The sequence below is a fragment of the Neoarius graeffei genome, chromosome 28 (assembly GCF_027579695.1).
Source record: "Neoarius graeffei isolate fNeoGra1 chromosome 28, fNeoGra1.pri, whole genome shotgun sequence".
In the NCBI taxonomy this organism is placed as follows: Eukaryota; Metazoa; Chordata; class Actinopteri; order Siluriformes; family Ariidae; genus Neoarius; species Neoarius graeffei.
Genome location: NC_083596.1, coordinates 21,302,931 through 21,325,617, shown reverse-complemented (window position 1 = coordinate 21,325,617; position 22,687 = coordinate 21,302,931). Strand labels below are relative to the sequence as shown.

Genomic DNA, 22,687 nt, shown 5'->3' with positions numbered 1-22,687 from the left:
CTCTATGTAGTAAAATATGGCCCCTTTTAATAAGACTACCTGTTCAGTGTAAAAGCATCTCCTAAACCAATGAGAGCAGGTCGTGGTGCTAAAGTGGTTGCTGCTGGCAATTCACATTGCATTAGAGGTAAAGTGAAATATTTAAAGATATTGATACTAACTTAAGAAAAACCTATCATTTAATTTCTCAGGGTGTTGCGGTGATGATGATGTAATTAGTCAAGGATATAGTCAGTCTCTTCATGGATTAAGAAAATGATTCCGTATGAATCAATAGTTTCGCTCATTATCCGCTACATGGCTATATGAGAAACACGGTTATGTTGCACAACGCATCTAAGAATATACAGTAAGATCAGATGGACTTTATTGATCCCCGTAGGGGAAATTCATACGATACAGCAGCTCCAAAGTAGAAAATGAGAGTAAAAGAGTGCATCAGTTAAAATGAAGGGGGGAAAAAACTGTGCTGGAGTATCAGACAAAAGTTTGGACACCCCTTCTAATTCAGTGTTTTTTTTTTTTTTTTTTTAAATTTATTTATTAACTAAAAGACGCTTCATGTCTTAAAGTAATGATGGATGTCGTTTCTCTTTACTTAGCTGAGTGGTTCTTGATGTAATATGGATTGCTGCAGTTGTGGTGTTGAATAGGGCTAGTTATTGTATGTTTATTATTTACTATTTACGGTTTGATATCAAATGCATTCAGAAGGTAAGAAATTGCACTATTTAACTTTTGACGAGGCACCTGTTAACTGAAAAGCGTTCCAGGTGACGACCTCATGAAGCCGGTAAAGATAATGCCAGTAGTGTGCAAAGCGGCATCAAGGTAAACGGTAGCTACTTTGAAGAACCAAAAATGTGAAATATATTTTGCTTTTTAGTCATGCTTTTTTGTTTACCACAAGTCCGTACACGTTCCATATGCTGTTTCATAGCTGTGATGTCTTCAGTGTTGTTCTACTATGTAGAAAATAGTCAAAATACAGAAAAACCTATGGATGAGTCCGGGTGTACAAACATTTGACTGGTGCTGTATTTTGGCTGTCTGTGAGACTCCTGGAAATAAATAAATAAATAAAAAGCCAATAACCAGTCTGTTAATTAAGAAAGTTGTTGATATTCTAGGTAAAGTATAAATCTCATACCAGTCTCGAGTCCCCAGTGTTCAAGTCCAAGTCATTTAAAAAAAATTTCGAGTCGAGTCCACTATTGATCCGAGTCGAGTCTGGGAACAAGACTCCAACCGCACCATTTGACAGCAGCTGTTTCGGCACCATTAACATTTAGTTTGTTCCTGAACATGACGTATGAACAGGAGAATGTGCTTCTCTTTATCAGGGAGTGTGAAGTATTCTGTCAGAGATGGTTGGAAGACGGATGTAAGTGCAGAAGGTGTGTTTGATTGATTGATTGATTGATTGATTGATTGATTGATACAACTGAAGACGGTAAACAATCCAGAACGGCAGGCAAAATCGTTAAACGGTGAAACGGGCAACAGGTCGAGCGAGGCACAAACAGGTTATCGTAGACTCGGCAGAATCAAAGACGAGAAACAGGAAATCAGGAAACCAAACAAGGAAATAAGGCTCGGTAGTGTGTCAGTAACACAACTCAATACTTCGCAAAGTAAGTGTGTTTTCACAAGTTTTTATGTAGACGTGCTGATTGCGCCTTAATCCTGTGCAGGCGCGAGTCGTTTACGGCGCATGCGCGAGAGTCCGCTTGGTATGCGCGCTATCCAGAATGCACCTGAGAGTCTATCTGATGCACGCGCCAAGGTGCGCAGGTGTGACACACTTGCATGAAATTAGTACAAAATTAACGTAGATATAAATACGTTATGCCAAATTATTATAGCACGTTACAAAAAATTAAAAAATCTGAGTCCTCATCTCCAATTTACGAGTCCGAATGCAGTTAATGCACGAGTCCGAGTCCTCAGTGCTCAAGTCCAGGTCAAGTCACGAGTCCTTAAAATTAGGGCACGAGTCGGACTCGAGTATTACAAGCCTGTCGCATATTATGCTCTCATTGTTTTACGATGTTCCATGTGAATACACTGAGAATACACTGACTGTTAGCTGAAAATTCTGTGTATATTTTAGCATGTAGACAAATTCAAATAATATCTTTTTTTTTTTTTTAAAGCTAGTTTTCTAGATATTTTACTCATTTCAAGCTCGAAGCTATGAAATTGTCTAATCGGCATTGAATTGTCCTTATTGTATGTGTTTTTATTTCTAGAAAGAAGCAAAATTATCTGCTAATCAAATAAGGCAATTTTAAACTTGGAATTTATGACATGAAATATTAATATGAAAGAAATAATGTCGATTTGTCTAGAAATATGATTGTTGTTTTTGTTATAGAATAATCTCATAATGAGAAATACTAGATATTTTTTTCGCGATCCGATTTCCATCAAATCATGCGCTCTGATTGGCTCACAAGCGGTCCGGAATCCTATGATCCAGACCCCGGTTACAGACTTTTGGCGACTCGCTCATTCACAACAACAACAAACATAGTAGCAATTTTTTGTCAACATTTATTTTTGCATTTCTCAGTATAATAGTGTTAATTTTACAGCATGGATAGCGATCACAAGTGTTCACAGAGAAAGCACCTGGTTTTGTGTCGCCTAGATCAAGTTTTTTATTTTTGGAAAATTCCAAGCTGACGTAGCTCGTCAAAAACCTGTTTGACAAGCTTGCAGCAGGTTTGTTCTAAATACGGTTTCCCTTTCGGGCACTCTCATCTTCTGTTAGAATTTGGTAAAGAAAAAAATAAATATATTATTTACCAGCTTACAGTCAGTCCGTATCATGAAATACCATGACCTCGGCCTTGAAAATAGCCTCGGTCAGTATTTTCAAGACCTCGGTCACAGTATTTCACGATACGGACCGACCTTAAGCTGGTAAATAATTTTTTTTTTTTCGCGGTCCGGTTTCCATAAAATCCTGCGGTCTGGCTGGCGAGCGGGTCCGTATCCTACGATATGTACTCTGCTTACGGATCTCTGGCGACTCGCTCGTTCACAGCAACAACAAACATGGTAGCATTTTTTTGTCAACATTTATCTTTTTTTTTATAATATTTATTTATAAGATTATCAAAAATCTTATAAATGTTTGCCAGCATTTCTCAGGAGAATAGCATTAATTTTACAGCATGGATAGCGATAACGACAGTGATCACAGCGAAAGCGAGTTTTACTACCCTGAGGAAGAAGAAATAAAAGAAAACATTTCAGGAGAAAGCTAAAAACCTGTAACTGTTGCTAACACCGAGCAAAAACATGGCAAAATGTGATTTTTTTTTTTTTTTTTCCCTTCCTGCCATGGAAGTGCACTTGTATACCGAGGAGGAAGCCGTTTGCATTACAGCCATGAATGAGGATTCAAAATGGTGGCTCGGCTCGGTTTCCCTTTCGGGCGCTCTCGTTTTCTGTTAGAATTTGGTAAAGAAAAAAATAAATATATTATTTACCAGCTTAAGGTCGGTCCGTATGGTGAAATACCGTGACCTCGGCCTTGAATACTGACCTCGGCCCAGAGGGCCTCGCTCAGTACTTTCAAGACCTCGGTCACGGTATTTCACCATACGGACCTCCCAGCTGGTAAATAATATATATCTTGACTTTATTCAAGATCTGATATTTTATATTGACTTTGAATTTCTTGCATGAGGGTTTAACAAACCTGAACCATGAGCGTTCACATAGTATGTGTATAAAAATGCAAAATAATCCAAGCAACATGATGAACAAAAGCTTTTATATTTTTAAATCTAAGATGAACGATAACAAAATTAATAACGGATGAAATAAAAAATTGAAACTTTAGTTTGGCAAAATTATGCCTGGGCCTTAAGGGAAGGCAGCCTGTCTCTAAAAATTGGACTCGAGTAGTGTGTCCCTGCACAGATTGATTGTTTTTTTCTCTCTTGGAGGGAATTGTATTGTAATAAGGCAACGTGAAGATCATTTTATTTCTGGGTTCTCAGGCACAGCTCTCTCAGCCAGTCACTGGCCAGATTTATTCCATAGCAACAGGGTTGATCACACTCTTAGCTGAAGAAATCTTCTGATTTTATGAAAAGTTTTGTTATTAAAAGCAGCTAAATGGTAATGCGAGTATCAGATTAATCCAGTGACCTGTATTTTTTTTAAAAATGGACAGCGTAACAGAATGTCACTCAACTACTGTAGGATGACCTCAAGTGACCTACTAAAAAATGGCAAATGGCAGCTGGGGTTAAGCGCACGGCAAGAACGGTTCCAAACAGGCTCCTCCAGGCGGGGTGAAGTCATGCAAAGCTAGAAAAAAGCCCGAGGATGATGGATAGTCACAAGCCATCAAACAAAGCTGAGCTGATTGCATTTTTGTACCAGGAGAGGCATAAAGTCACCCAAGAGCAACGTGAAAGACTGCTGCAGAGCATGCCAAGACGCGTGAAAGCAGGGATTAAATGTCAGAGTTATTTCACCAAATATTGATTTCTAAACTCATCCCAAGTTCAAGCACTAGTATTGCGGTGGTGTTTAAAATTGAATTTGATATTGAGTTCTGTGTATTATTCACAGTCTGAACACACTTCCTTTGTTATTTAGACCAGTTGTTATTTTCTGCAGTTAAATGCTCAAAGTGACCATATTTTTCTGTGGAATTTGGCAGAAATGTTGTCAGTAGTTTATGGAATAAAACAAAAATGTTCATGTTCCTCAAACACATACAGTGGTGCTTGAAAGTTTGTGAACCCTTTAGAATTTTCTATATTTCTGCATAAATATGACCTAAAACAACATCAGATTTTCACAAAAGTCCTAAAAGTAGATAAAGAGAACCCAGTTAAACAAATGAGACAAAAATATTATACTTGGTCATTTATTGATTGAGGAAAATGATCCAATATTACATATCTGTGAGTGGCAAAAGTATGTGAACCTCTAGGATTAGCAGTTAATTTGAAGGTGAAATTCGAGTCAGGGGTTTTCAGTCAATGGGATGACAATCAGGTGTGAGTGGGCACCCTGTTTTATTTAAAGAACAGGGATCTATCAAAGTCTGATCTTCACAACACGTTTGTGGAAGTGTATCATGGCACAAACAAAGGAGATTCCTGAGGACGATAGAGAAAGCATTGTTGATGCTCATCAGGCTGGAAAAGGTTACAAAACCATCTGTAAAGAGTTTGGACTCCACCAATCCACAGTCACAGATTGTCTACAAATGGAAGAAATTCAAGACCATTGTTACCCTCCCCAGGAGTGGTCATCCAACAAAGATCACTCCAAGAGCAAGGCGTGTAATAGTCGGCGAGGTCACAAAGGACCTCGGGGTAACTTCTAAGCAACTGAAGGCCTCTCTCACATTGGCTAATGTCATGAGTCCATAATCAAGAGAACACTGAACAACAATGGTGTGCATGGCAGGGTTACAAGGAGAAAGAACATTGCTGCTCGTCTGCAGTTTGCTAAAGATCATGTGGACAAGCCAGAAGGCTATTGGAAAAATGTTTTGTGGATGGATGAGACCAAAATAGAACTTTTTTGATTTAAATGAGAAGCGTTATGTTTGGAGAAAGGAAAACATTGCATTCCAGCATAAGAACCTTATCCCATCTGTGAAACATGGTGGTGGTGGTATCATGGTTTGGGCCTGTTTTGCTGCATCTGGGCCAGGACGGCTTGCCATCATTGATGGAACAATGAATTCTGAATTATACCAGCGAATTCTAAAGGAAAATGTCAGGATGTCTGTCCATGAACTGAACCTCAAGAGAAGGTGGGTCATGCAGCAAGACAACGACCCTAAGCACACAAGTCGTTCTACCAAAGAATGGTTAAAGAAGAATAAAGTTAATGTTTTGGGATGGCCAAGTCAAAGTCCTGACCTTAATCCAATCAAAATGTTGTGGAAGGACCTGAAGCAAGCAGTTCATGTGAGGAAACCCACCAACATCCCAGAGTTGAAGCTGTTCTGTACGGAGGAATGGGCTAAAATTCCTCCAAGCCGGTGTGCAGGACTGATCAACAGTTACCGCAAACGTTTAGTTGCAGTTATTGCTGCACAAGGCGGTCACACCAGATACTGAAAGCAAAGGTTCACATACTTTTGCCACTCACAGATATGTAATATTGGCTCATTTTCCTCGATAAATAAATGACCAAGTATAATAATTTTGTCTCATTTGTTTAACTGGGTTCTCTTTATCTACTTTTAGGACTTGTGTGAAAATCTGATGATGTTTTAGGTCATATTTATGCAGAAATATAGACAATTCTAAAGGGTTCACAAACTTTCAAGCACCACTGTACCTATAAATAGTAAAACCAGAGAAACTGTTTCTTTTGCAGTGGTCTCTTAAATTTTTTTTTTTTCCAGAGCTGAATGTAATGAACTTTTGTTTCTTCTTCCCCCCCTCTTTCAACACCAGGGTGGACCTTGTTGTACACTCTCTAAAAGACCTTCCTACCTCACTGCCTCCTGGTTTCACAGTCGGTGCTGTTCTCCAGTATGTTTCTAAACCTTCACACTCTCCTCAACACTCCACAGATAAATCCGTCTTTCTGTAATATCATTCTGTTTGTGCGTTTATGAGCATCGACGTTGTCTGTTCCTCAGACGTGAAAATCCTCATGATGCTGTAGTGCTTCATCCAAAGAATGCTGGACTCACTCTGGACACCCTGCCAGAAAAGAGGTAAACCCTTTACACAGAGCTGCTCTTAATAACCGATACAGCAGTCTCTGCGTATGATGAAAGGATTTTTTTCCCTTTCAGTCCTACTGCAGTGAATAGATCAGGCTCTTACTCAGTGTGACCTTGATATCCTCTTTCAGTGTGATTGGTACGAGCTCACTCCGCCGAGCCGCACAGCTGAAAAAAAGGTTCCCACAGCTGGAATTTGAAAACATTGTATCCTTTCTAAATCTCTGTGTGTATGAGTATTAAAGTACTTGTATTTTAGAATGCAGAAATATCCTCGTGTTCAGTACCAGCAAGTTTCTCACACAGATCCTTAACCGAGTCAAATAGAGAGGCAACCTGAATACTCGTCTGAAGAAGCTGGATGAGAAAGATGACTACGCTGCCATCATTCTGGCTGCAGCTGGCCTCAAGCGCATGGGCTGGGAGAGCCGTATCAGTCAGGTGCTGGCATATTAACATCACTGTTACTTACGCATACATATTCTCATTAGATAATGTATCACTTTGAGCAGTACCGTATTTTCTGGACTATAAGCCGCTACTTTTTTCCTAGGTTTTGAACCATGCGGCTTATACAAAGGTGCGGCTATTCTGTGGATTTTTCTTCCACCGCTAGGGGCGCTCTAACCGGAAGTAGAATCAAAAATAAGATAGACGAAAAATCAATGCAAAGAAGAATTAGCAGATCTTTAGCAGATAGAACACGCACGACAAATTACTAACTGGTAATTATTTTCAAATCCAGCGAAGATGATTAAAGTGACTTGTGGTTTCAAACACAGGAGAAATGAAGGTAAATAAATACCGGTTATTTTCTCTTGGTTCTGTTCCGTTTTAATCAGCAAAGTTGCTGCCGTGTTAAAAGGCACTGTTCGGAAAGAATCTGTTCAGGTACATACATGTACATTTACAGTACAAAATCGTTCTGTACATGCAGTAAATATCTAATTTTTCAACATAGATATCTGCGGCTTATAGCCCGGTGCGGCTTGTATATCTTTTTTAAAATTTTTTTTAAAAAATAGAGCGGATGCGGCTTATATACAGGTGCGCTCTATAGTCCAGAAAATACGGTATTTACAGTGCAATGCAATAATGAGTACACCCCCCCTGAAAAACGACGTTTTTCACAGTATTAAAATGAACACAAACAATATGTCCCAAACAGTTCCTTGATGATGTTTATTGCACTATGTTCTTACATTATAACTCAAGCAGAAAGGTGAAAAGATGCCTTAAATTACATATTTTTCTGTTTCCGTGAAAGTGGGGTGGAGCAAAAGTGAGTACACCCCACAACAAACTCAATTACATCCAGTACATTTAGTACTTTGTATGGCCTCCATTATTTGCAATGACAGCCCCAAGTCTCCTTGGCATGGAGTGCACAAGCTGACAACATTTGGCTACATCAATCTTTTTCCATTCTTCAAGGATGACATCTTTCAGAGCCTGGATGTTGGATGGAGAGTGATGCTCAACCTGCCTCTTCAGTATTCCCCAAAGATGCTCTATAGGGTTCAGATCAGGTGACATACTTGACCATGGAATCACTCTCACCCTGTTCCTCTTCAGAAAGTCAGCAGTGGCCTTAGATGTGTGTTTTGGGTCATTGTCATGTTGAAAAATGGCACGACGACCAGCGGCCTGAAGTGATGGAAGCATCTTAGCTTTCAGTATAGAGCAGTACATTTGAGAATTCATGATGCCATCAATGAAATGCAGTTCTCCAACACCCGCAGCACTCATGCAACCCCACATAAGAACACTACCCCCTCCATGTTTCACTGTGGGCACCATGCATTCATTTTTCCTTGTACTCCTCACCCTTGCGACGCCAGACTGTTTTGAAGCCATCAGTTCCAAAAAGATTGATTTTGGTCTCATCACTCCAGAGTATACAGGTCCTTCTCAAAAAATTAGCATATTGTGATAAAGTTCATTATTTTCTGTAATGTACTCATAAACATTAGACTTTAATATATTTTAGATTCATTACACACAACTGAAGTAGTTCAAGCCTTTTATTGTTTTAATATTGATGATTTTGGCAAAAAAGTAAAGGAAAACCAAAAATCCCTATCTCAAAAAATTAGCATATTTCATCTGACCAATAAAAAAAAGTGTTTTTAATACAAAAAAAGTCAACCTTCAAATAATTATGTTCAGTTATGCACTCAATACTTGGTCGGGAATCCTTTGGCAGAAATGACTGCTTCAATGCGACGTGGCATGGAGGCGATCAGCCTGTGGCACTGCTGAGGTGTTATGGAGGCCCAGGATGCTTCGATAGCGGCCTTAAGCTCATCCACAGTGTTGGGTCTGGTGTCTCTCAACTTCCTCTTCACAATACCCCACAGATTCTCTATGGGGTTGAGGTCAGGAGAGTTGGCAGGCCAATTGAGCACAGTAATACCATGGTCAGTAAACCATTTACCAGTGGTTTTGGCACTGTGAGCAGGTGCCAGGTCGTGCTGAAAAATGAAATCTTCATCTCCATAAAGCTTTTCAGCAGATGGAAGCATGAAGTGCTCCAAAATCTCCTGATAGCTAGCTGCATTGACCCTGCCTTTGATAAAACACAGTGGACCAACACCAGCAGCTGACATGGCACCCCAGACCATCACTGACTGTGGGTACTTGACATTGGACTCCAGGCATTTTGGCATTTCCTTCTCCCCAGTCTTCCTCCAGACTCTGGCACCTTGATTTCCGAATGACATGCAAAATTTGCTTTCATCCGAAAAAAGTACTTTGGACCACTGAGCAACAGTCCAGTGCTGCTTCTCTGTAGCCCATTTCCTGCACACGCCTGTGCACGGTGGCTCTGGATGTTTCTACTCCAGACTCAGTCCACTGCTTCCACAGGTCCCCCAAGGTCTGGAATCGGCCATTCTCCACAATCTTCCTCAGGGTCCGGTCACCTCTTCTGGTTGTGCAGCGTTTTCTGCCACACTTTTTCCTTCCCACAGACGTCCCACTGAGGTGCCTTGATACAGCACTCTGGGAACAGCCTATTCGCTCAGAGATTTCTTTCTGTGTCTTACCCTCTTGCTTGAGGGTGTCAATGATGACCTTCTGGACAGCAGTCAGGTCGGCAGTCTTACCCATGATTGCGGTTTTGAGTAATGAACCAGACTGGGAGTTTTTAAAAGCCTCAGGAATCTTTTGCAGGTGTTTAGAGTTAAGTCGTTGATTCAGATGATTAGGTTAATAGCTCGTTTAGAGTACCTTTTCATGATGTGCTAATTTTTTGAGATAGGAATTTTGGGTTTTCATGAGCTGTATGCCAAAATAATCAGTATTAAAACAATAAAAGACCTGAAATATTTCAGTTGGTGTGCAATGAATCTAAAATATATGAAAGTTTATTTTTTATCATTACATTATGGAAAATAATGAACTTTATCACAATATGCTAATTTTTTGAGAAGGACCTGTAGAGTCCCAGTAGCCTTCATCCTTTTCAGCATGTGCCCTGGCGAACTCTGGACGGGCTTTTTTGTGACTGGGCTTTAGGAGAGGCTTCCTTCGGGGACGACACCCATGCATGCCATTCCGCTGCACTGTACGGCATATTGTGTCACGTGACACATTCACTCCAATTTCAGTCTCTACTTCCTTAGATACCTGTTGTGCACTTGCATGCCGATTTTCCTCACCTTTTCTCATTACAAGCCGCTCCTGCCTGGGTGTTAATTTTCTTGGCCGGCCTGTACGTCTCTGTACTTTGGCTGCAGTTCCATCTGTCTTGAATTTTTGGATCACTTTTGCAACCGTGTTCTTACTGATAAGTAAGGCTTTACTGATCTTCTTGTAGCCCTCACCTCTCTTGTCTCATCTCATCTCATTATCTCTAGCCGCTTTATCCTTCTACAGGGTCGCAGGCAAGCTGGAGCCTATCCCAGCTGACTACGGGCGAAAGGCGGGGTACACCCTGGACAAGTCGCCAGGTCATCACAGGGCTACCTCTCTTGTGTAAAGCAATAATCCGCTTTCTCAGATCCAGAGACATTTCCTGGCCATGAGGTGCCATTGCTGACAGCAGGAAATGGGAAAGGGTGGTTTGCTTTAGGTAACAGCCTTTTGTAGCCAACTGCCTAATTAACACCTGTGTAATGACTAATTAGACTCACCTGTGGTTAATCGTTTGTTCAGGTCCACATTGGTAGCCTAAAAAGTTGCTTTACTCAGAGCCCTTCAGTGGGGTGTACTCATTTCTGCACCACACAAATTTCACGAAAACTGAAATAAAAATCATTTAAGTTATATTATTAGCCTTTGTTTTGAGTTCAAAAGCTCAACAGAACCTGTGTTTAACTTAGTCTGGGAACATTTTGGAAATATATCTTTGTGTTCCTTGTCATATTGTGTGAAATGTTACTTTTCAAAGAGGGTGTACTCATTATTGCATTGCACTGTATATGCTCTTACAGCATTTATGGCATTTTAATAACAGAACGTCTAACAAGACAGAGTTGAGCATGAGTTCTAAGAGACGCTGCTGAGAGAGAAGCTATTCCTGGGTCTTGTGCTATTAGTTCTTAGTGAAATGGAATCGCTTCCCAGAAGGGAGGCTTCGAAATGCGTTCTGGCTTGAGTGAAGAGGGTCAGCAATGATTTTGCTCATTTCCTGATCCTGGAGATGCTCAATTTCTGGAAACATGACCAGATGATGCGCTGTAGTCCGAGAAGTAAATGAGTGCACTAAACCAGACTGTTCTGGAGGAGGTGAGAATGGACTCCACTGCTACCTGTTGTTTATGAGGATTTTGAAGGCTTCTGCAGTAACAACTCCACCTCAAGTCCGTTCTGTAACCGAGTGCCGTCGTTAATAGTTTTCTAATGGGGACGTGACAAATGATGGCAAATTTCTCTGTATCTATTATGGTTGAAGCATTTAGAGCTGGATCTTGTTGCATCTGTTTATTATTAGCCTTCGATTTTGTAGCACGTCCACCATCCAAGCCACTGGGAATCGAATCGAATTGCTATCAGGGTTACCAATATGTTAATGTAACATTTTAGAACAGTAGTCCAACTGGAACTGCTCCTAAAACGATTGTTATTTAACAATTATTCGCTGAAGGCGAGGTGAACATCGGTGAATAATAAACAAGACGAAGTCGAGGTTATTATTTAAATAATATTGGCTGGCTTTTTTTCATGGTATATCAGATTTATTCCATTCAGCTAGCATGACACTGAACAAGTTGAAGACGAGTAGCTGAATGGAATATATCTGATATACCACGAAAAAAAAGCCAGCCAATATTATGATTATTATACACACACACTTCCAGTTTTTCGATGTCCATTGGTATGTTTTTCTCTTGTAAATATGCATGAAGAATATCTAATGTAGTTTTGGTAGCCTTTCAAGTGTTCAACACGTCTTTCTCTTTCCCGGTGAACAGAGAAATGATCGTGCACATGCGCAGCAGAAAACCTTCTCGTTGGATATTCGGATCAGCGCCGACGTGTGACGTCATGTTGTCTTGACAACCATGTAATATCATAAACCATGTTCAACGCTCGTTCTCCATTGGGTAGGGTGACGTAATACACGTAGGACAAGCGATATGCTAACAATATTGCATGCTATCGAAGCAGATGAATGAAACCCACTAGAGGGGAATAGAATACGTTTTTATTCCATCGAAAAAGTGTCCTGCATGTGTAATATTCATCGAGCCTGAGGCAGATAATTGTTTTAGGATCAATACACCAGTGATTTATTAAATTTTTTTTTTTTTAATTGTATTTATTTAATTGTGGATTTTTTAATTGTATCTTGTCACTTATCTATGCCGAGTCACATAAAATACTTGATGAAGAAATGGATAAAATGACTCACAATTCCACCTTACCTTTGAACAGTTTTAGACCAAACTCCGTAGCAGCTTTAGTGCTTTTAGGAACAGCGTTTTCTCTCATAATTTCTAATTCTTCTTCACTTACAGTGATGAAACAATTGGCTGCCATTTTGCCAAGTCACTCGAGGTGATTATCGAGAAATAATCCGAATCTCTCGACCAATCAGCGTGTGCGATTTCCTATCTTCACTTTGGTATTTTATACTAAAGAATATTAATCAGATTTCAGTAGCACTGTAGTATTAGCATCCGTCCATTAGCCGTGACCGCTTATCCTGTGCAGGGTCACAAGCGAGCTGTAGCCTATCCCAGCTGACTATGGGCGGGAGGCGGGGTACACCCTGGACAAGTCACCAGATCATCGCAGGGCTGACACATAGAGAGAAACAACCATTCACACCTACGGTCAATTTAGAGCCACCAGTTAGCCTAACCTGCATGTCTTTGGACTGTGGAGGAAACCCATGTAGACATGGGGAGAACATGCAAACTCCACACAGAAAGGACCCCATCGGCCGCTGGGCTCAAGCCCAGAACCTTCTTGCTGTGAGGCAACAGTGCTATCCACTGTGCCACCTATCCATCCATCTATTATCTGTAGCCGCTTATCCTGTCCTACAGGGTCGCAGGCAAGCTGGAGCCTATCCCAGCTGACTATGGGCGAGAGGCGGGGTACACCCTGGACAAGTCGCCAGGTTATCGCAGGGCTGGCACATAGAGACAAACAACCATTCACACTCTGTGCCACCTGGAATAAGCATATTTTACAATTTGTGTGAAAGGCTTGTTTGTCCTGGTCTCTTTCAGGTTCTGGGTCCTGAAGACTGCATGTATGCTGTAGGCCAGGTGAGTGACCAAATATCTGGGGTTTACAGATTATCAGCTTGGTTAGTTTTATATATATAATATATTTATTTATTTATTTATTTATTTATTGGGTGTGCGCATTCGGTTAGGTTAGTATTGTTTACTAGTGCATCTCAAAAAATTAGAATACCATGAAAAAGTTCCTTTTTTCATAATTTAATTCAAAAAGGTAAACTTTCATATATTCTATATTCATTACATGTAAAGTGAAATATTTCAAGCCTTCCTTTTTTAATTTTGATTATGGCTTATAGCTCATGAAAATCAGAAATCCAGAATCTCAAATTATTAGAATATTTCTTAAGCTTAATCAAAAAAGGATTTACGATACAGAAATGTCCAACTTCTGAAAAGTATATTCATTTATACACTCAGTACTTGGCTGGGGCTCCTTTACCATGAATTACTGCATCAATGTGGTGTGGCATGAAGGCAATCAGCCTGTGGCACTGCTGAGGTGTTACTGAAGCCCAGGTTGCTTTGATGGCGGCCTTTAGCTCATCTGTATTTTTGGGTCGGGTGTTTCTCATCTTCCTCTTGACAATACCCCATAGATTCTCTCTGGGGTTCAGGTCAGGCGAGTTTGCTGGCCAATCAAGCACAGTAATATCATTGTCAGCAAACCATTTGGTAGTAGTTTTGGCACTGTAGGCAGCTGCCAAGTCCTGCTGGAAAAGGAAATCAGCATCTCCATAAAGCTCATCAGCAGATGGAAGCATGAAGTGCTCTAAAATCTCCTGGTAGATGACTTTGGACTTGATAAAATACAGTGGCCCAACACCAGCAGATGACATGGCACCCCAAATCATCACAGACTGTGGAAACTTCACACTGGACTTCAAACACCTTGGATTCCGTGCCTCTCCACTCTTCCTCCAGATTCTAGAACCGTGATTTCCAAATTAAATGCAAAATGTACTTTCATCTGAAAAGAGGACTTTGGACCACTGAGCAACAGTCCATTTCTTTCTCTCCTTAGCCCAGATAAGACACTTCTGACATTGTCTCTGGCTCAGGAGTAGCTTGATATTAGGAATGCGAAAGTTGGATCCCCTTTCTTGAAGATGTTTGTTCGTGATGGGTCTTGATACACTGACACCAGCCTCAGTCCACTCCTTGTGAAGCTCTCCCAAGTTCTTGAATCAACTTTTCTTGACAATCCTCTCAAGACTGCGGCCATCCCTGTTGCTTGTGCACCTTTTCCAGCCACCCTTTTCACCAATGACCTTTTGTGGCTTACCCTCCTCGTGGAGGGCATCAGTGATCATCTTCTGGACCACAGTCAAGTCAGCAGTCTTCCCCATGATTGTGGTTGTGTGTACTGAACTAGACCGAGAGATACACTGTGTTCATACTGTTTTACTCAAACTCGAAATGAAATATTCTAATATTTTGAGATGGTTTTTTTAATGTTTTTGTACTGTATGCCATACTGATTAAAATTAAAATAGAAAAATGCTTGAAACATTTGTTTATGTGTAATGAGTCTATAATATATAACATTTTCACTTTCTTAAATAACTGATGGAAAATATTGAACTTTTTCACAATATTCTAATTTTTTGAGATGCACTAGTATGTATAAAAAGAGATCATCATGAGAACATCATGGTTATAAGGTAATGTTTTTGCTATGCAAGGAAGCACCTGTCTAACCATCTGCGCCAACGGTTGCTGAAGAGTGCAAACACTACTCTGGTGTTTGCATGTCAGTAGGAACACTACAGTTATTTGGAAGGACCGAATATACACTGATGGTTGAAAAAGTGTCCTCTATAGCTTCAGTTATGGATAAAATCCGTGAAGGATCTCGCCTTCATTGGCAGGTTCCCGGCATCTGCTGGTTATATTTCAGTATATTCATTCAGCTGCCATTTCACATTGTTTACATGGCCCGTAAATATTCTGACTGTAGGGAGCGTTGGCGGTGGAAGTGAGGGCAAGAGACGGAGACATCCTCAAGATGGTGTCCATCCTTCACCACGCTGACACTGTGCTGCGATGCATCTCGGAGAGGGCTTTCCTCAAACAGCTGGTTAGTCTTCCTCACTCACAAAAAATGCAGAAATAAATCTGGGGTAATGCATATTATGGAAGTGCATGCAGTGAACTTGAAAAAGTAACACGGGTTAACCTAATCTTGAACCTCATCTGTGTCTCTTGTATTTGCACTGCAGGTACAATATGTTTACCACAGACATGAATTTTAAAGGTTGTCTCTGTACAAAGAAACCCTCAAAACTCGTACGTATTGGAAGTCTAAGGCAGTCGTTGAATTGCAGTAATATACATTCATGAGAAATGTAGTGGGGTTTTTTGGGATACGAGTATGAAATACTTTTATTATTCAGAATTAACAGAGATTGTGTTCCAAACAAATCCAAATAAGATGCTGGGGCATGGTACGAAGCTTCTGGGACAAAGAAAGACCGTGTGAACATGTGGCACTGCATAATGCATTTACAGCATTCAGTCATTCATCCTTAGTAACTGCCTGGGCAAGGTGTTTTTGATTTATTGTAGGCTATTAGTTTGTTCATATTTTGGGAAATAGACCCAAGAAAATATTTTGGAATATAATCATGGGCAAGTCCAAACAAAAAAATAACATTATAAGCAGGCTTGTAGTACCTGAGTCCGACTCGTGCCCTGATTTTAAGGACTCGTGATCTGACTTGGACTTGAGCACTGATGGCTCGGACTCGTGCCTTAACTGCATTCGGACTCGTAAGTTGGAGACGAGGACTCCGGATTTTTTCTTTATTTTTTTGTAACATGCCATAATAATTTGGCATAAGGTATTTACAGTGGTATGCAAAAGTTTGGGCACCCCTGGTCAAAATTGCTGTTACTGTGAAAGCAAGTTGAAGATGAAATGATCTCCAAAAGGCATAAAGTTAAAGATGACTCATTCCCTTTATATTTTAAGCAAAAACATTTTTTTTTTCATCTTTTACATTTTCAAAATGGCGGCACGGTGGTGTAGTGGTTAGCGCTGCCGCCTCACAGCAAGAAGGTCCTGGGTTCGAGCCCCGGGGCCGGCGAGGGCCTTTCTGTGCGGAGTTTGCATGTTCTCCCAGTGTCCGCGTGGGTTTCCTCCGGGTGCTCCGGTTTCCCCCACAGTCCAAAGACATGCAGGTTAGGTTAACTGGTGACTCTAAATTGACCGTAGGTGTGAATGTGAGTGTGAATGGTTGTCTGTGTCTATGTGTCAGCCCTGTGATGACCTGGCGACTTGTCCAGGGTGTACCCCGCCTTTCACCCGTAGTCAGCTGGGATAGGCTCCAGCTTGCCTGCGACCCTGTAGAACAGGATAAAGCGGCTACAGATAATGAGATGAGATGAGACATTTTCAAAATGACAAAAAAGGAAAAGGGCCTGAAGCAAAAGTTTGGGCACCCTGCATAGTTAGTACCTAGTAACACCCCCTTTGGCAAGTATCACATCTTTTTGTAACCAGCTAATAATCTTTCAGTTCTTACCTGGGGGATTTTCACACATTTGTTCTTGCAAAAGGCTTCCAGTTCTACAAGTTTCTTGGGCTGTCTTGCATGCACTGCTCTTTTGAGATCTATCCACAGATTTTCAAAGCTGTTAGGTCAGGGGACTGTGAGGGCCAGGGCAAAACCTTCAGCTTGTGCCTCTTGAGGTTTTCCATTGTAGATTTTGAGGTGTGTTTTGGATCATCGTCTTATTGTAGGACCCATCCTCTTTTTAACTTCAACTTTTTTACAGATGGTGTGATGTTTGCTTCCAGAATTTGCTGGTATTTATTCGAATCCATGTTTCCCTCGACCAATGAAATGTGCCCTGCGCCACTGGCTGCAACACAACCCCAAAGCATGATCGATCCACACCCATGCTTCAGAGTTGGAGAGGTGTTCTTTTCCTGGAATTTGGCACCCTTTTTTCTCCAAACGTACCTTTGCACATTGTGGCCAAAAAGTTCTATTTTGATTTCATCAGTCCACAGGACTTGTTTCCAAAATGCATCAGGCTTGCTTAGATGTTCATTTGCAAACTTCAGACGCTGAATTTTGTGGCTAGGACGCAGGAAAGGTTTTCTTCTGATGACCCTTCCATGAAGGTCATATTTGTTCAGGAGTCGCTGCATAGTAGAACAGTGCACCACCACTCCAGGGTCTGCTAAATCTTTCTGAAGGTCTTTTGCAGTCAAACAGGGGGTTTTATTTGCCTTTCTAGCAATCCAACGAGCAGTTCTTTCAGAAAGTTTTCTTCATCTTCCAGACCTCACCTTGATCTCCACTGTTTCTGTTAACTGCCATTTCTTAATAACATTACGATCTGAGGAAACGGCTACCTGAAAACACTTTGCTACGTTCTTGTAGCCTTCTCCTGCTGTGTGAGCATCAATTATTTTATTATTCAGAATGCGAGGGAGTTGCTTAGAGGAGCCCATGGCTGTTGATTTTAGGGACAAGTTTGAGGAGTCAGAGAATTTATACAGCTTTGAAATCTGCATCATCTGACCTTTCCTAACGAAGAATTTGAACAAGCCACAGCTCAATAAGCCAATTAAGGTCTGGAACCTTGGTAAAAGTTACCTGAGAACTCTGATGTATTGGGGTGCCCAAACTTTGGCATGGTGTTCCTTTTCTTTTTTCACTCTGCAATTATACAAAAAAAATTTCACAAATCTTGCAGAAAATTTTGTTGAGGAATTTCACGAAACTTGACAAGAGGCCTTGTTATATGACGGTAATATGCATATTGCGATTTAATTTCGTTTGTGAAAATTTTCCCAGAGTTTTGACCCTTGATTAAATAACTTGTACTTTGACAATTTCATGAGGGCGTACGTTCTTTTGAAATCAACTCCTCGCACAATTTGTGGAGGAATTTCACCAGACTTGGCAAAAGGCTTTGTTATACGTCGGTTGTACACATATTGAAATTTCGTTTAATTTGGGCTAATTTTCCCGGAGTTATGCCCTTGATTATTAACAAACTTGTACTTTTGCAATTTCATCAAGGTGTGCTTGCTTTCTGAAATCAACTTCCCTCACAATTTTTATCCCCCGCTGGCTGAAAGGCCCGAAGCAGAATTATGTCGTGGCGATGTCCCTCCGTCCCAGGAAGGGTGCTCACCTTCTTGGGGTCACGCAGATTTTTCAAGGTTGGCCTTGAAAGCTGTGAATATTTATTTATATATATATATATATATATATATATATATATATATATATATATATATATATATATATATATAAAAAATTTATTTCATATAAACACTAGTAGGCCCTACTTTTGAGAAATACAAAGGCCTGCAGAGCGCAAAGAGGGTATTAGAAATAATCTCATCTCATCTCATTATCTCTAGCCGCTTTATCCTGTTCTACAGGGTCGCAGGCAAGCTGGAGCCTATCCCAGCTGACTACGGGCGAAAGGCGGGGTACACCCTGGACAAGTCGCCAGGTCATCACAGGGCTGACACATAGACACAGACAACCATTCACACTCACATTCACACCTACGGTCAATTTAGAGTCACCAGTTAACCTAACCTGCATGTCTTTGGACTGTGGGGGAAACTGGAGCACCCGGAGGAAACCCACGCGGACACGGGGAGAACATGCAAACTCCGCACAGAAAGGCCCTCGCCGGCCACGGGGCTCGAACCCGGACCTTCTTGCTGTGAGGCAAGAACGTATTTTAATTCTGTAAAAAGTATTTCAATTCTGAATTCAGTTTCAAGCAATTTGGACTGAACTTGAATTTTCACCTGATATGCTTATATACGGTAGTTTTGTGGGTTTTATCATGGATGAATGAGTTTTGAAATTTGGAGAACACCATTAGTAAGGTTTTCTCTCATTTATGTCTCATTACATTACATTACATTACAGGCATTTAGCAGACGCTGTTCTCCAGAGTGACGTACAGCATACCCAGAGCAGCCTGGGGAACAGTTGTGGGTTCAGTGCCTCGCTCAAGGGCACTTCAGCCATTCCTGCTGGTCCAGGGAATCAAACTGGCGACCTTTTGGTCCCAAAGCTGATTCTTTAACCTTTTAGGCCATGGCTTCCTCTGAAGACGTTTCTCATTTCTCAACCTTTTGTCTCCTTTATCGTTTGAGTGAAATGGTTGTAGATTTGAGTTGATTTGTATTTGATATGTTTGTCGATAAAGTTCGATGACTGCCCTTAGGCTTCTCTTATAAGAGTTTAGATTAAAATGTTTTCCAACACAGGACAGAATTCTTGTCTCTGGTACTCATCAGTATGATACCAACGCAGTGTGTAGGGATTAAAATTGCTGGGCTGTTCCTTTAAACCTCATTAATTTGCTCGTATTGTGAATCTCTTTGACTCTGCCTTGCATTTAGGAGGGAGGCTGCAGTGTACCTGTGGCTGTCTACACAGAAGTGAAGAACTCTGTGGTAAATAATACACACATACTAATGAAGCATTACTTAAAGGAACAGTCCACCGTACTTCCATAATGAAATATGCTCTTATCTGAATTGAGACGAGCTGCTCCGTACCTCTCCGAGCTTTGCGCGACCTCCCAGTCAGTCAGACGCGCTGTCACTCCTGTTAGCAATGTAGCTAGGCTCAGCATGGCCAATGGTATTTTTTGGGGCTGTAGTTAGATGCGACCAAACTCTTCCGCGTTTTTCCTGTTTACATAGGTTTATATGACCAGTGATATGAAACAAGTTCAGTTACACAAATTGAAACGTGGCGATTTTCTATGCTATGGAAAGTCCGCACTATAATGACAGGCGTACTAACACCTTCTGCGCGCTTCGGCAGCGCATTGATACGGAGCTCAGATATCAATGCGCTGCCGAAGCGCGCAGAAGGTGTTAGTACGCCTGTCATTATAGTGCGGACTTTCCATAGCATAGAAAATCGCTACGTTTCAATTTGTGTAACTGAACTTGTTTCATATCACTGGTCATATAAACCTATGCAAACAGGAAAAACGCGGAAGAGTTTGGTCGCATCTAACTACAGCCCCAAAAAATACCATTGGCCATACTGAGCCTAGCTACATTGCTAACAGGAGTGACAGCGCATCTGACTGCGTCTGACTGACTGGGAGGTCGCGCAAAGCTCGGAGAGGTACGGAGCAGCTCGTCTCAATTCAGATAAGAGCATATTTCATTATGGAACTACGGTGGACTGTTCCTTTAATGAGGATAAACAGACCAAGTTTAGAGCTTGAACTTGCACTTACTGAGAATAAACTCTCAGGTATGTGCCAGGTGACAACCGAAACCGCTGGTTGTGTTTCAGCGCGTTGACCTCGTTATGTTTTTCAGCTCGTGTGTGTGTGCGCGCGCGCACGTCTGGGGTAAAGCGACCTGTTTTGTGCTTGTAGCTCTATTTGACAGGTGCAGTTTACAGTCTGGATGGTGCTGACTGCTTGAAGGACACCATGCAAACCAACATTGAATTCGATAACGTGGTAAGCGCACATGCATCTCACGCACAGTGTTTTTTCTCTTTTCACCTTGCAAGCTGTCAGTTCAAAGGTCCTGGTGGGAGTAAGTCATAAATACAGAGCATTTAATATCAATTCTGTAAACGCTTCAAAGTGAAAAATGTTCTGACAGATGAGAACAGGTTTAATGAATGCAGAGCGACACAAGAAGCTTGGAATTTTATTAAAATGCTGTACAACAAATATGAAGTTATTGGAAGAAGGAGAGATGTGCCGTAGTTTATATCCCTCAAACAGCTTGTGGTTAGAGCAGTAGTACACTGGAGCTGATTTGTTCACTTGGTTGAATATCCTATGTGTAACTGCAACTGGGGTAGAACATTCAGAAATTTCCTTTTAGAATATTACAGATATTGAAAATCCCAAAAATAGGTTTGATTTCAGAAAGCAAGCACACCTTGATGAAATTGCCAAAGTACAAGTTTGTTAATAATCAAGGGCATAACTCCGGGAAAATTAGCCCAAATTAAATGAAATTTCAATATGCGTATAACTGTCATATAACAAAGCCTTTTGCCAAGTCTGGTGAAATTCCTCCACAAATTGTGAGAGGAGTTGATTTCAGAAGAACGTACACCCTCATGAAATTGTCGAAGTACAAATTATTTAATCAAGGGTCAAAACCCTGGGAAAATTTTCACAAACGAAATTCATCTCATCTCATTATCTCTAGCCGCTTTATCCTGTTCTACAGGGTCGCAGGCAAGCTGGAGCCTATCCCAGCTGACTAAGGGTGAAAGGCGGGGTACATCCAGGACAAGTCGCCAGGTCATCACAGGGCTGACACATAGACACAGACAACCATTCACACTCACATTCACACCTACGGTCAATTTAGAGTCACCAGTTAACCTAACCTGCATGTCTTTGGACTGTGGGGGAAACCGGAGCACCCGGAGGAAACCCACGCGGACACGGGGAGAACATGCAAACTCCACACAGAAAGGCCCTCGCCAGCCCCAGGGCTCGAACCCAGGACCTTCTTGCTGTGAGGCGACAGCGCTAACCACTACATCACCGTGCCACCACAAACGAAATTAAATCGCAATATGAGTACAGCAAGGCCTTTTGCCAAGCTTTGAGAAATTTGTCGAAAAATTGTGAGAGGAGTTGATTTCAGAAGGCAAGCACACCTTCATGTAATTGTGAAAGTACAAGGTTGTTAATCAAGGGCTGTAACTCTGGTAAAATGCGACCGAATTGAACGAAACTACAATATCCATACTACCGACATAACAATGCCTTTTGCCAAGTTTTATGAAATTCCACCAAAACTTGTGAGAGGAGTTGATTTCAGAAGGAAAACACTCTCGTGAAAGGCCCGAAGAGGGATTCTGTCGTGGCGATGTCCAGCCGTCCAGGGAAGGGTACTCACTTTCTGAAATCAACTCCTCTCACAATTTTTGGACAAATTTCACGAAACTCGGCAGGATTCTTTGTTATATATCCGTAGTGCACATACTGTAATTTCATTCAATTCGGTCACATTTTACCAGAGTTGCAGCCCTTGATTAACAAAATTTATAATTTGACAATTTCACGAGAGTGTTTTCCTTCTGAAATCAACTCCTCTCACAAGTTTTGGTGGAATTTCATAAAACTTGGCAAAAGGCATTGTTATGTCGGTAGTATGGATATTGTAGTTTCGTTCAATTCGGTCACATTTTACCAGAGTTACAGCCCTTGATTAACAACCTTGTACTTTCACAATTACATGAAGGTGCGCTTGCCTTCTTGCCTCCTCTCACAA

The 22,687-nt window shown here is 41.1% G+C and overlaps 1 protein-coding gene across 1 annotated transcript in view; it reads left to right on the top strand.

The window, feature by feature from the left end:
- hmbsa (hydroxymethylbilane synthase a) overlaps positions 1 to 22,687 on the top strand; it is a 59,391-nt gene that overhangs the window by 26,151 nt on the left and 10,553 nt on the right. The window contains exons 6-13 of the mRNA XM_060913268.1: positions 6,450 to 6,527; positions 6,638 to 6,715; positions 6,856 to 6,931; positions 7,052 to 7,165; positions 13,408 to 13,446; positions 15,383 to 15,502; positions 19,814 to 19,867; positions 20,815 to 20,901. Of these exons, the coding sequence (XP_060769251.1) occupies positions 6,450 to 6,527; positions 6,638 to 6,715; positions 6,856 to 6,931; positions 7,052 to 7,165; positions 13,408 to 13,446; positions 15,383 to 15,502; positions 19,814 to 19,867; positions 20,815 to 20,901 (646 nt within the window). The remainder of the gene's footprint in view (positions 1 to 6,449; positions 6,528 to 6,637; positions 6,716 to 6,855; positions 6,932 to 7,051; positions 7,166 to 13,407; positions 13,447 to 15,382; positions 15,503 to 19,813; positions 19,868 to 20,814; positions 20,902 to 22,687) is intronic.